This window comes from Schistocerca americana, chromosome 2 (assembly GCF_021461395.2).
Source record: "Schistocerca americana isolate TAMUIC-IGC-003095 chromosome 2, iqSchAmer2.1, whole genome shotgun sequence".
Classification (NCBI taxonomy): Eukaryota; Metazoa; Arthropoda; class Insecta; order Orthoptera; family Acrididae; genus Schistocerca; species Schistocerca americana.
In genome coordinates, this window is record NC_060120.1 from 706,463,616 (window position 1) to 706,477,079 (window position 13,464).

The 13,464-nt window shown below is 44.0% G+C and overlaps 1 protein-coding gene across 1 annotated transcript in view; it reads left to right on the top strand.

The window, feature by feature from the left end:
• Nucleotides 1-7,017: 7,017 nt before the first annotated feature.
• LOC124594365 overlaps nucleotides 7,018-13,464 on the top strand; it is a 112,666-nt gene continuing 106,219 nt past the window's right edge. The window contains exon 1 of the mRNA XM_047132733.1: nucleotides 7,018-7,165. Coding sequence (XP_046988689.1) covers nucleotides 7,018-7,165 — 148 coding nt within the window. The remainder of the gene's footprint in view (nucleotides 7,166-13,464) is intronic.

Below are 13,464 nucleotides of genomic sequence, written 5' to 3' on the forward strand. Positions count from 1 at the left end.
ACAGTCCCTTTGACGGTTCAGAGATGTCACTAAACCCGCCCAAAGATGCAAACAACCATGCATGAGCAGCACCTATTAGACGGGGGGGTTCCGACAACCCATCAGTTCCAGTCGTTCCACCAGGAAGCAGGTACACGGCTCGAGTTGTCTGTAGTTCAACGTCCACCCCGATTGCTGAGTGGTCAGCACGACGGACTGTCGTGCCAAGGGGCCTGGGTTCGATTCACGGCTGGGTCGGAGACTTTCTCCGCTCAGGGACTGGTTGTTGTCGTCATCATCTCATCCCCATCGGCGCAAGTCGCCGAAGTGGCACGTCAACTCAAAAGATTTGCACTAGGCGACCGGTCTACCCGACGGGAGGCCCTAGCCACACATTTCCATTTTTGTACTTCAATCATGCCTAGACGGTCAATACCGCGGTTCGATCGCGTCCGCATTGTTACTTTGTGCCAGGAAGGACTCTCAACAAGGGAAGTGTTCATGCTTCTCGGTGTGAACCAAAGCGATGTTGTTCTGACATGGAGGAGATACAGAGAGACAGGAACTGTCGATCACATGCCTCACTCAGGCCGCCCAAGGGCTGCTACTGCGGTGGATGACCGCTACCTACGGATTATGGCTCGAAGGAACCCTGACAGCAACGCCACCATGTTGATTAATCCTTTTCGTGTAGCCACAGGACGTCGTGTTACGTCTCAAACTGTGCGCAATAAGCTGCATGATGCGCAACTTCACTCTCTACGTCCATGACGAGGTCTATCTTTGCAACCACAACGCCCTGCAACGCGGTACATATGGGCCTAACAACATGTCGAATGGACCGCTCAGGTTTGGCATCACGTTCTGTTCAGCGATGTGTGTCGCATATGGCTTCAACCAGACAATCGTCGGATACGTGTTTGGAGGCAACCCGGTCAGGCTGATCGCCTTAGATGCACAGTCCAGCGAGTGCAGCAAGGTGCAGGTTCCTCGATGTTTTGGGGTGGCATTATGTGGGGCCGACGTACGCCGCTGGTGGTCATGGAAGACGCCGTAACGACTGAACGATACGTGAACGCCATCCTCCGACCGATAGTGCAAACCATATCGGCAGCATATTGGCGAGGCATTCGTCTTCATAGACGACAATTCGCGCCCCCATCGTGCACATCTTGTGAATGACTTCCTTCAGCGTAACATCTCTCGACTAGAGTGGCCAGCATGTTCTCCAGACATGAACCTTATCGAAAATGCCTGGGTTGGATTGTAAAGGGCTGTTTATGGACGGCGTGACCCACCAACCACTATGAAGGATCGCCGTTGAGGAGTGGGACAATCTAGACCAACAGTGTCTCGATGAACTTCTGGATAGTATGCCACGACTAATACAGGCATGCATCAATGCAAGAGGACGTACGTGTTACTAGGTATTAGTTACCGCTGTATATAGCAATATTGCCATGGGAGCTCACAGCAAATATATTGCCATGGGACGACACTGTACCCTCACAGTTTGAATGCCGATTATTTCGTCAAAGTGTTTAACTTTTCATGCCAGTTTATGCACTTTGTCATTTTGTGGTTAGTTCGTACTGATGACATCAAGTCTCGTCACACGTGTCGATATTTCCAGATAAGAACTGTCCACATTTTAATCAAGTCGCTACAGGCACCCAAGCGCCATTGTTTTTGTTTGGGAGTCAAGTTGCGCATGACAAACTTTGAACATACTTTCTATTCTTTAAAATATTCTGGAAAATTAGTGTTATATGTATGGTGTCTGTTTTTCTGGACATGTCCGATAGAAAAGACACGACACTGTCGTGATTCCGCGACCGTATATGTACATGACGGAATAGAGATAGCGACGTCAGTCGCGTGAGGGCATCGAAATAACTTTGGCAACAAGCGACAATTTATACTGGACCGTGACTCGAACGCCGATTTCCCAGTTTACACGAGCGGTCACCTTAACCACTCCTACTATCCAAGCACACTTCTGGTCCGAGCCAAATTCCCACTTTGTCGCATACTACTCCGATAGCGCCCGCTGTCCATTTTCCTCATTGCTCGCAGTATCTGGGATGAGTCCCGCAAGAGGTCGGACCTAGGTTGCATCCACACTGAAGATAGAAATTAATATTATATCTAAGCCTTGACGGCATTTCATTCGGACCTGAAGCGTGCTCAGCTTGCCGAAGTCGTTAAGGGGACCGCTCGCGTAAAGCGGGAAACCCGAGTAAGATTCGCGTTCCGGCACGAATTTCCACTTATCGCCATTGAATTATTTCAGTGCCTTCATGCAGCTGACGTTAGTATTTCTTTTTCATCATTCTAGAGAATGTCTTAACCATCGGATTTAGACAAGTTCTTCCATTGCAATTTGCGCCACTGCAACGTTGACACACTACGATCGCACGTCCACTACTAAATACTGCCTGTTCACAGCTGACTGGTCGAATGCACAACTGTTGTTTGTAGTTCTATGTTCAAGCTGCACCGTAGTCACGGCGATGGCGTCGCTTCTACGTAAGGAGTATGCTTTTGGCAGGCATTCCACAGTATACGGCACCCATCTTATACAAAATTAAGACATAGTTAAAACTTCGTGTGGAACGTACCGCGCTCCTTCTACTTATGATACCAGCTGTTTCGCACGTCACTGGTCGTAGATCACTCTTATTGTAACGTCCATTATTTCGATGTCTTCATATGTAGGTGCTATTTTGGGCCGTCCGCCATGTGAATCATCTTCAGAGAAGTACGACCACTTTTCAGTACAGTTACCCATTTTTTAGCGTTTAGAAGAAAGAAGCAAGCTCCATAAAACCTTTAGTCTCCGGATGAGTATACGTTGACTGTAAATCATCCAGAATAAAGTAATTTTATAAAAACGTGGTATTGCAGTTTATCAATTTGAGGGAAAACGCATAATATGATAACTTGCAAAAGCATTATTAATAAAACCATCCCGCAGATGAATTTGATAGGAAACTTTCGAAATTGTGTAACATGTATCAACATCCTCTTTGCATCAAACTGGGAAGTTTCTCCCTAACATTATAATTATTTCGGAAATATATTTTCATGACTGACCAAACGGCGCATAGGCAGTACTTTTCCACACATACACGACTAGTCTGGAAATAATAAATTAAAAAATTCATAACAGTTTGGCTTCATATCAGATCTATGCACATTAAAAGCAATAGGAAATCTGTTATATATTGTATATGATGGTGTTGGAAGGAGGCAAACTACTTGTGCTATAGTTACAGGTCTGGTCAAAGCATTCGATTCCGTATCACATGAGAATATGATAATTAAGCTAGTTCAAATATGGCGTAAGAGGTGAGTCGTCAAGTTCATTTGGATACCATTTATCTGACGGGATACAGTAAGTGTATGTAAATGTTTAGATATCACATCTGTTGAAAAGAAAACGAAGTATCCCACAGGTGCCAGTTCTTGAACCATTTCTCTTCACTGTTTATATAAATGATTTCTCAAATTCTGTACCATGTGTAAATGTACTCTATGGTGATTAAATCACCCGAGTGAAAATTTACAAAGCATTCAAAATTACATGAGAGAAACAAATGAAAAGAGTTATTACTGGTATTTGGCAAACCATGCGTCCATTACCAAAACAGAAACCGAAGAACTTTATTTTAATTTCAGCTTGGCGCCCTAAGAGAAGGCTAGTATCGGTTGGGCCCTGGATGTATTCTAGGTTTGTCTCCAATAGAGGCTTGAAACAGTCAGTTCAGATCACTTAACGTAACAGTCCCAAGTCTCTACATCTATAGTTATTATAATGTAGGTCAAAGAAAATTTACAGAGATTTAGATTAAGAAATACTGTTCATTTGCATAGTATAAGAAATAACTACATAGGAGATTTACTGTACTCAAGACTCTCCGACACACACAATAGTCACGAAGATACGAGACTGAAGTTCTTCAACAAATTGCCCCACTCACATAAGTTAAGAAAGTTTTAGCAACTTGGCTCAAAGAATATTAACTCACGGAGAGTGATGTCCATGAATGGTGCTTTCGATAGCTATACTCTACTCATTACGAGCTTGTATTTTCACATAAACTATTAACTGTATTAACTGTACATTATATTTTGACAAGGCCAATGATATGAAAACATACTGAACGGTTGACAATAACACGTTGTAAACGTTCTTTACTCAGAGTCGCTGCTGCTTCTCTAACGACCGCATGTATGTCACAAACAACACTTGATAACCAACAAATACTAGTAAGGGTAATCACACTTGTTGAGTAATGCGTGAAACAAAAGATTCGGAAAGTGGTGGTGAGTAACGGGAGGGGCGGAAGAAGGGGGAGGGGAACCAGCACACGACTTCCACCGGAACCGTTTCCTGGAAGGAAATCTGCGAGTTCTACACTGTTCCGCTACGCTCAGAAGACCGTATAATGGAACAAGATGTGTTGTTAACGCACTCTGCTCTACTTACGGCGAGCAAACTTGTTCTAAGTGAAAAGTCCAAATTTTCCTGAAGTAAAAAATTGTTACGTATTACTTTGTTCGGAGAGAGGGGTAGCAGAGAAGGAATCTGTATATCCAGCAGAGGACGAAATCAAATGCGCACCTTATAATTCTGCTTTAGCTCTTCGAGGGCTTTCTACATTGCGTAGACAATTTTGCGTTGATTCCTTAGATTAAGCCATCGTCTCGTTCTAGTAAGCTAGGTCGGTCATTTGGCTCTTGGTACCTTTTCTGTCTTGGAGGGTGGCCACCAGTAATGCCATCTGCAGTTTTTGCAGTCAGGGAAAAATATCATTTTTCATTTTCCATATGTGATATAAACTACATTATTTTTTAAACAAGAAGGATACAGGAGAAACACAGTTTCTCATAGACACCAGTTAGAAGAAGAGCAAGACGGTCACTGAAGAGGATTGTGACGAACAATAAAAGGACGACAGCTGCGAAAGTCATTGCAGAACTCTATGTCGCACTCAGGAACACTGTCAGCACTAAGGCAACACAAAGGGAGTTCCAAAAGCTGGGAATACCAAAACCATTCATCAGTAATGTAAATGACCGTAACAAGAAAACTTGGAGCTGAAGGCGCAAAGCCTGGATCAGAGAAATGGAAGAAAGGTATTTGGCCGGATGAGTTTTGCTTCACTTTGTTTCCAACTTTTGGGTGAATTTACATCTCAAGAGGGATACGCCCAAGAGGGATACGTGGCGGGGTTTCGGTGTTTATTTCGCCAGCCATATCGTGGTACTCCATCGGATCAGTGGGTACTCTGCAACTTCGTACTAGTACCAAGAATTACGTGACCATTATGGGTGATCAAGTTGGTCCAAGGGTACCATGTTTATTCTACAGTGCGATATTGTAAGACAGCTATTCATAAGGCTCGGTTCGTGCACGATTGGTTTAGTGAGCGCGAGGGTGAATCGCCACATCTCCCCTGGTCACCAAAGTCACCAGATCTCAATATTACTGAACTTTCGTGATCTACTTTGGAGGGAATCGTGCGTGATCGCACTTTTAGAAAACTTTCTCACACTTTCACACGCGATACCACTAGATGTAGGCAATTGGGTTGCACAAACTTCCTTCCGCAGACAGGAGAGGGAAAGGGTGGCGGCAGGTAGAGCATCCGACAATCTTCTACCACTAACATAACCAAGTCCAGTCATTAACATGCCGACCCCGTTAAGAAGCGGGATGGAGGCCAGGACAAAGATAGGTGAAACATAATCGAAAACGAGTGTGTGGAAGGAATAGGATGTTTAAAATATGTAGACGCCTTTCTACGTCAAGGTCATCACAGATGGAGAATTTGTCGTACTGAATAACGATGGGAAAATTATTTGGCTGCAGCCCTCCTTACGGAACTATTCTAGCATTTTCCTTTAAGCAATATAGCGAAAATATTCAGAATCAAAGTAAGAATTGCCGGACAAGGATTTGAACGACAGTTGTCCTGAATGTGAGTCAATTGCCTTAATCACTATTCCATATCTTTCTGTAAACAGCCATTTGTGATCTGTGGATAACATCTTAGGTACCAATGTACAGCACAGTGTCTAGGTGGTCGAGCGGTTCTAGGCGCTTCAGTCTGCAACCGCGCGGCCGCTATGGTCGCAGGTTCGAATCCTGCCTCGGGCATGGATGTGTGTGATGTCCTTAGGTTAGTTAGGTTTAAGTAGTTCTAAGTTCTAGGAGACTGATGACCTGAGATGTAAAGTCCCATAGTGCTCAGAGCCATTTTTGAACAGTGTCTAGATAAAGCTTTCTTGACTTCGTATGTTTCATTTATGTTAAGTAACAGGAGTCTGCCCCATTGTTTATGTATTAAATTCACATATTTAGGCTACTAAGATGACATTTGCTTTTAGCTGCTGCAACAGGGAGACAACAGCGCCCCTCAAAGCTGATGCCATTTTTTTTATCACCGGTTTTCATAGCAAATTACGCCGTTTCGTGAAAGATATGTTTAGTAACCACTTCCAATTAAGCGGGGGCTGTAGCCCATGCCTCAAAATTCTGGCGCAGTAAAGCTTTTTTTTTATTATGCAGAATGAGTTTATTCTTTTCACTGAGTGCAGCCCTTCTTTGTCTTTCAGTTCCGCACCGACGCCGACACCATGAAGAGGTCGTGTGCGTTGATGAAGATCAAGGAGAATTATGAAGCACTGTGATGACAGGCAGCTCTCCCAGGATCAGCGAAAGTGGAAACTGAAATACGCTGCTTTTGTGTGACACCCAAGTCAGAATGTGACAAAGAGCTGCCGGAACAGCAACAACTGTATAGACTGCGGTCTTATTTTTAAAGTGTAGTTATCGTTCTATCACCTATACAGAACAAGCAATGCTGGAAAGCAGACATGTGCTAAATTTTCCTCTAGTGGGACTTGTTTACAACCCAAAATATGTTTTATGGCCAAGCTGTAGTCGGAGAAACAACAGTGTCTGATTCTAAATGAAGTGCGAGGTGTTACAGTTGTGACTTATGTGTCGCGATGCGCCCTCGTTCCGCGATGCTGGTGGTGCTGCTGACTCTGCAAGCGTTAGGCCGGACAGCTGGGCAACAGGCGAACCACAGCATTAGCGCGCGGGGGACCTCTGGCCTCATATCCGGTCTTGCGCAGTTGAAGCGGCAGTGGGCGCACCAGAAGCTAGCCAGGCGTAAGTACCCGTTCACTGCTTTGCTCACGTGTTTCCTTGCGGCGAACAAGCATAGTTTCTCTAGAATGCCCCTTATGTAATCTATCACTCTTCATTCTCCTTATGCTATACACTTGATTTTTTTGTGCCTACAAGGCCACCATATGTGCTGCTTGTAGCTATTCAGTTTGTCTTGCATCAAGGATAATTTCCCATCCTGGTTGTATTCGGCCTGTAGTTATCAGTACTGCTAATCTTTTCCAGACGACACTGTTTTGTACTTAAACGCAACGGTGGCGGGATAAGCCAATGTACAGTAGTAACATGGTAATTACGGCCTTATTAGAACACACACATTCAGTTAACTTACGTCGATGATGCTACTGAAAGATGATTATCTCGTGATGTATGGTTTGTGGGATGTTCTCAGACTTCTGTAAAATGAGTATCAGTCGTGAAGTGAAAAAAAAAAAATCGGGATGCTGCATGCCATTTCTGCAGCAGACGATCGTAGGTTCCAAAGATTAAAAAAATGATAATCGCTGTCAGTGCATTCTCAGTTGTAACTAATGATAAAATTTCACCACTACAGATTTGAAAATGTTGTCTGATACAGTTGTTTCAGTATTTTTAAGAACACCTTTCCAAATTACTGTCAAATGAAGTTTCTTGCGACCTCCATCAAAATACGACGTTGTTTACAACTATAAAATAAAATGGATTAATGTGATAAAAGAGTAAACTATTACCCAGAGTTGTAAAGATTAAGACACTCTAGTTTATAAGATGTGTCAGTTCCCAATATCTTACGTATGAAGGTCCAAGTTACGTTGCAGATAACTAGGTCAACCGCTATCATTTACCTTATTCTTTATATTCCCACACCACTTCCTTTCATAGCTTATTGTCAAACCAAAAACACAAGTCTGAGAGAGAGACTACAACTTACAAAGCTCATGCAAGAAAAAGAGGACTTACGATGCCCAAAACAAAGCCTTTACTTGAAACGAATGATATGGATACAGTATTGCCTGTTATGCATTCGTTTGACTCTTTAGTTGATAGAGAAGAGTATGTACTAACGTTTAGGTTTGGCTAATTTTGCCACAAGAAGAACAGCAAACGTCGGGGATGTGGAAATCGGTAAGTTAACATATTTTGCCGGCCGCTGTGACCGAGCGGTTCTAGGCGCTTCAGTTCGGAACTACGCGGCTGCTACGGTCGCAGGTTCGAATCCTGCCTCGGGCATGAATGTATGTGATGACCTTAGGTTAGTTAGGTTTAAGTAGTTCTAACTTCTAGGGGACTGATGACCTCCGAAGTTAAGTCCCATAGTGATCAGAGCCATTTGAACCATTTTTTTTGCAAATTTCAATTCACTGGTGTCTTATGGAATAATATTTTGTGATAAATTCTCTCTTAGGCAAAATGTATTCATTCCACAACACAAAATAATTAGAATTATGTTTTTGGTTCACACATGTATATCTTGCAGGCATACTTTAATTAGCTGAGAATATTCCCTTATGGAACTGATTAACAGTACATCTTTAGACATGCCTGCTGCAGTAACGTAGTGGAAGTATGAAATACTTACCGTCATCATGATCAGCCACGCCGTAATGGTGCTGTGCGACTAATTAAGGTGGTGTTGGAAATTACACTGATGGCGATTTACTTCGTGTTTGTTGCGCTTGTTCCAGTCGGGACAAACGGTAGATAGCGTTTCACTAGGCATGGTCTACATCTAAACAGGACTGAGAAGGAAGATTGGTATAGCTAACCGGTGAAAGTATAAGCAAGTGCTTATTGATCCAAGCACGACGTAAGACCTAATTGTCATCGATTGGAGAAGAAGATTTCTTTTAGGAAACAGCCGAAACAGTTTCGCCTGTTTAAAGATTGTTCCCATTAGTTTAAACCTCTATTGTATGATGAGGCCATTTGGTAAATTTACGTGTAATGTTAAGGAAACCACTCGTATATGCATGATGTTGCCGTCTGGAAACACATACTGTCTGGCTGCATCGAGTTACACTGTGTGTAGCTTCATTGAGATGCAGACACGGCAAAAAAAGGACGCGTTGGTCCACCTCTTACCCTTACGCAAGCAGTTATTCGACTTGGCACTCATTGGTATAATTGCTGGATGTCCTCCTGAAAAACAGCGTGTCAAATTCTGCCCAATTGGCCCGTTAGATCGCCAAAATCTCGTATGATTGGAGGGCCCTGCCAGTAATGTTTCAAACATTCTCAGTTCTGGAGAGATTGGGCGACCTTGCTGACCAAGGTAGTGTTTGGCAAGCACGAAGACCAGCAGCAGAAACTTTCACCGTGTGCGGTCTGGCATTATGTTGCTGAAATGTAAGCCCAGGATAGCTTGCCATGGTGGCGAATAAAACTGGGCGTTTTCGTAACCGGAGCCGTTACTTCTCGATCAAGTAGCTCCTCGATCTCGATTTGCCTCACAAGGGCTGAGTGCACCCCGCTTGCCAACAGCGCTAGTCAGACCGGACCTATCCAAGTGCCCAAATGGTTCAAATGGCTCTGAGCACTATGGGACTCAACATCTTAGGTCATCAGTCCCCTAGACTTAGAACTACTTAAACCTAACTAACCTAAGGACATCACACAAGTCCATGCCCGAGGCAAGATTCGAACCTGCGACCGTAGCAGCAGCGCGGTTCCGGACTGAAGCGCCTAGAACCGCTTGGCCACAACGGCCGGCTCCAAGTGCTAGCCAAGCCCAACACCGCTTACCTTCCATGATCTGACGCAAACCGGTGTTACTACTGCGGTAAGGCCGTCGGTAACGTTGGGAAAAGACTTAAGTTAGAAAAAAATTGTTTGCTAAGAAAGATGTAAGCTTTCATTGCCAGGTCGAGGAATTTTTCTATTTGCCCTCGTATGTTACGAAGAGTTTCAAACGAATAAGGCAAATACACAGGCGGCCATGATAACTATAACACCATGAAGATGGATGACAACAAATATGACAATTGTTAAAAGATTTTAATGACATTAGTCGCTTTTTGTGCATTGAAATGAATCGGTTACTTGCAGTTCCTGACTCCGGAAGATATTCGGCATGGGGTGCATCTGCACTGAAAGACGAGATCTATGGTCGTCACCGAGCGAGGTGGCGCAGTGGTTAGCACACTGGACTCGCATTCGGGAGGACGACGGTTCAACCCCGCCTCCGGCCATCCTGATTTAGGTTTTCCGTGATTTCCCTAAATCGCTTCAGGCGATCCGTGTGTGGATAGTCCGAGAGGAGCGAATATTGCCAGATTGCATTTGTCATCGCAATATACAGGATGATTATAATTAAAGTTAAGCTTTCAAAACGCTGTAGAAATAACTTCACTGGTCAGAATGACATCAAATTGCAACGGAATATTATCGGAGAAGGGGGAAAACGTATGGCAGAAAAAAAATAGTCTGAAAATTGATGAATAGATTGAGCTGCATGTGTCAGAATACGTAAATGAAAACATTTGTTATGCGCACGACCCGCTGAAGTTGGTATAAACACGCCGGATACACGGCTTTTTTCCTTTTGCGTCTGTGACGTTCGCCATGACTGTTTCAATGCAGGACCGCGCTCTGCTTGTAAAGCTGCATTACAAGAATGATGACAGTGCACACGTCGCTCTGCAGAAGTTCCGGACACTGATGGGTTAAAAAAAAAATGATTCGGAAATTCGAAAAGACAGGTTATTTCGGCGTGAAACCTGGTAGAGGGAGGAAACGAACTGATTCGATGTCAGTGGAAGCAGTGGCCACAGCAGTGCAGGAGGGCACGAGTGGTGGTGTGCAAACGTGTAGTGCACGGAGAATTGCCCGAACATTGGACATACCCGTGAGCACGGTGCGTAAAATTCTATGAAACATCATTCTTTGCTATCCATTCAAAATTACCCATGTGCAGGAGTTGCTTCCTGTTGACCTGCCAGCAAGACAGACCTTTGCTTTAGAATTTCTTCTTCGTATGGAAGTGGACAGTGACTGGCCGTGGAAGATTTTGTGGACAGATGAAGTCCACTTCCATCTGACAGGATATGTCAATAGGCATAATAGTCGAATATGGGCAACGAGAATCCACACGCAACTCAACCAGTACCACTTCATCCTGAAAAGATCACTGTGTGGTGCGGGTTTACGGCATCATTTATCATAGGGTCATATTTTTTCGAAGAGATAGGTGCTTCCGGTCCTGTTACCTGTACAGTCAGTGGTATGCGCTATGAGTTTCTTTTGCGCAACCACTTCATTCCAGCTATCCAGCAGCGTGGATGGGATCATTTTTATGGAAGATGGCGCACCTCCGCGCATTGCAAATCCAGTGAAGCAGCTGCTAAAGCGCCATTTCGTAAATGCTAGAATAATCACCCGCCATTTCCCTACTGCCTGGCGGTCCCGATCACCTGATCTTTATCCGTGTGACTTCTGGCTGTGGGGCTATCTGAAAGATGTTGTGTTCAGTGTTCCGATTGCAAATTTAGCTGCATTGAAGGCACGCACTGCGCAACACATTTTGAATGTGACCCCGGAAACATTTTGATCAATTGTGGAACATGCTGTTCCAGAAAACGGTGGACAGCATAGTGAACATATTTTGCGCCAGTCACACGGAAATTAACAATCCTATGTGATTTTGATTTATGCTTTTTATGCGGTTTTTGGCCTCAATACATTAAAAACCAATATTAGTGATGCTTTTTATGCAGTTTTTGCCCCAGGACAACTAAAAACCAATGTCAGTGATGCTTTTTATGTGGTTTTTGGTCTCAGGATAATTAAAAACAGATTTTTTCCATCCTATGTTATATGACCTTGCTCTTGCAGATGGGCTTACGGAACACCTCTACACCGATGCACACTGAGTAGTACAGTTTGTTTAACATCAGACGTACACCTTAGGCATTGTTGTATCATTCATTTGTCATTTGTAGTTGGCCACTATTAAACTATGATGCTTACAGCGCCATCTATTGCTAATTTTGTAACTATTTAGTTTTATTCTGCCATACGTTTTCCATTGCAATTTGACGTCATTCTGCCCAGTGGTCTTACTTCTACAGCAGTTTGAAAGTTTTAACTTTAATTGTAATCACCCCGTAGGCCTAGCAACTGGCATGATCGTATGGGATGTGTAAGGTACCCCTTATTTGCAGATAAGAGTGCATTTTACTTTATTTCTAGTTCTGCTGTTTCACATATGTGAAGTGAATGTATCAGTGCTGCAGTAGGTACAGAGGAAATAGCCAGCGGTAGGTTACCACACTGGTAACAGAGGTGGTTGACCATCTGGCACTTTCAGAGCCAATGGGATGATGTGCCGAAGCAGAAATCGCTCGTGACATCAGCAGAGAGATACGAAGAGAAAGTACATTTATTCTGGCGCGGATCAAGCAATTGTTATTAATAAAAACTTGCTAACAAAAGTTGCCTTTTGTCACTCAGACATTAGGAGGAGTCTACGGATCACAAATACACTACTGGCCATTAAAATTGCTACACCAAGAAGAAATGCAGATGATAGACGGGTATTCATTGGACGAATATATTATTCTAGAACTGACATGTGATTACATTTTCACGCAATTTGGGTGCATAGATCCTGAGGAATCAGTACCCAAAACAACCACCTCTGGCCATATTAACGGCCTTGATACGCCTGGGCATTGAGTCAAACAGAGTTTGGATGGCGTGTACAGGTACAGCTGCCTATGCAGCTTCAACGCGATACCACAGTTCATCAAAAGAGTAACTGGCGTATTGTGACAAGCCAGTTGCTCGGCCACCATTGACCAGATGTTTTCAATTGGTGAGACATCTGGAGAATGTGCTGGCCAGGGCAGCAGTCGAACATTTTCTCTATCCAGAAAGGCCCATACAGGACCTGCAACATGCGGTCGTGCATTATCCTGCTGAAATGTAGGGTTTCGCAGGGATCTAATGAAGGGTAGAGCCACTGGTCGTAACACATCTGAAATGTAACGTCCACTGTTCGAAGTGTCGTCAATGCAAACAAGAGGTGACCGAGACATGTAACCAATGGCTCCCCATACCATCACGTCGGATGATACGCCAGTATGGCGATGACGAATACACGCTTCTAATGTGCGTTCACCGCGATGTCGCCAAACACGGATGCGACCATCATGATGCTGTAAACAGAACCTGAATTCATCCGAAAATATGACGTTTTGCCATTCGTGCACCCAGGTTCGTCGTTGAGTACACCATCGCAGGCGCTCCTGTCTGTGATGCAGCGTCAAGCGTAACCGCAGCCATGGTCAGCCATGCTGCTGCCA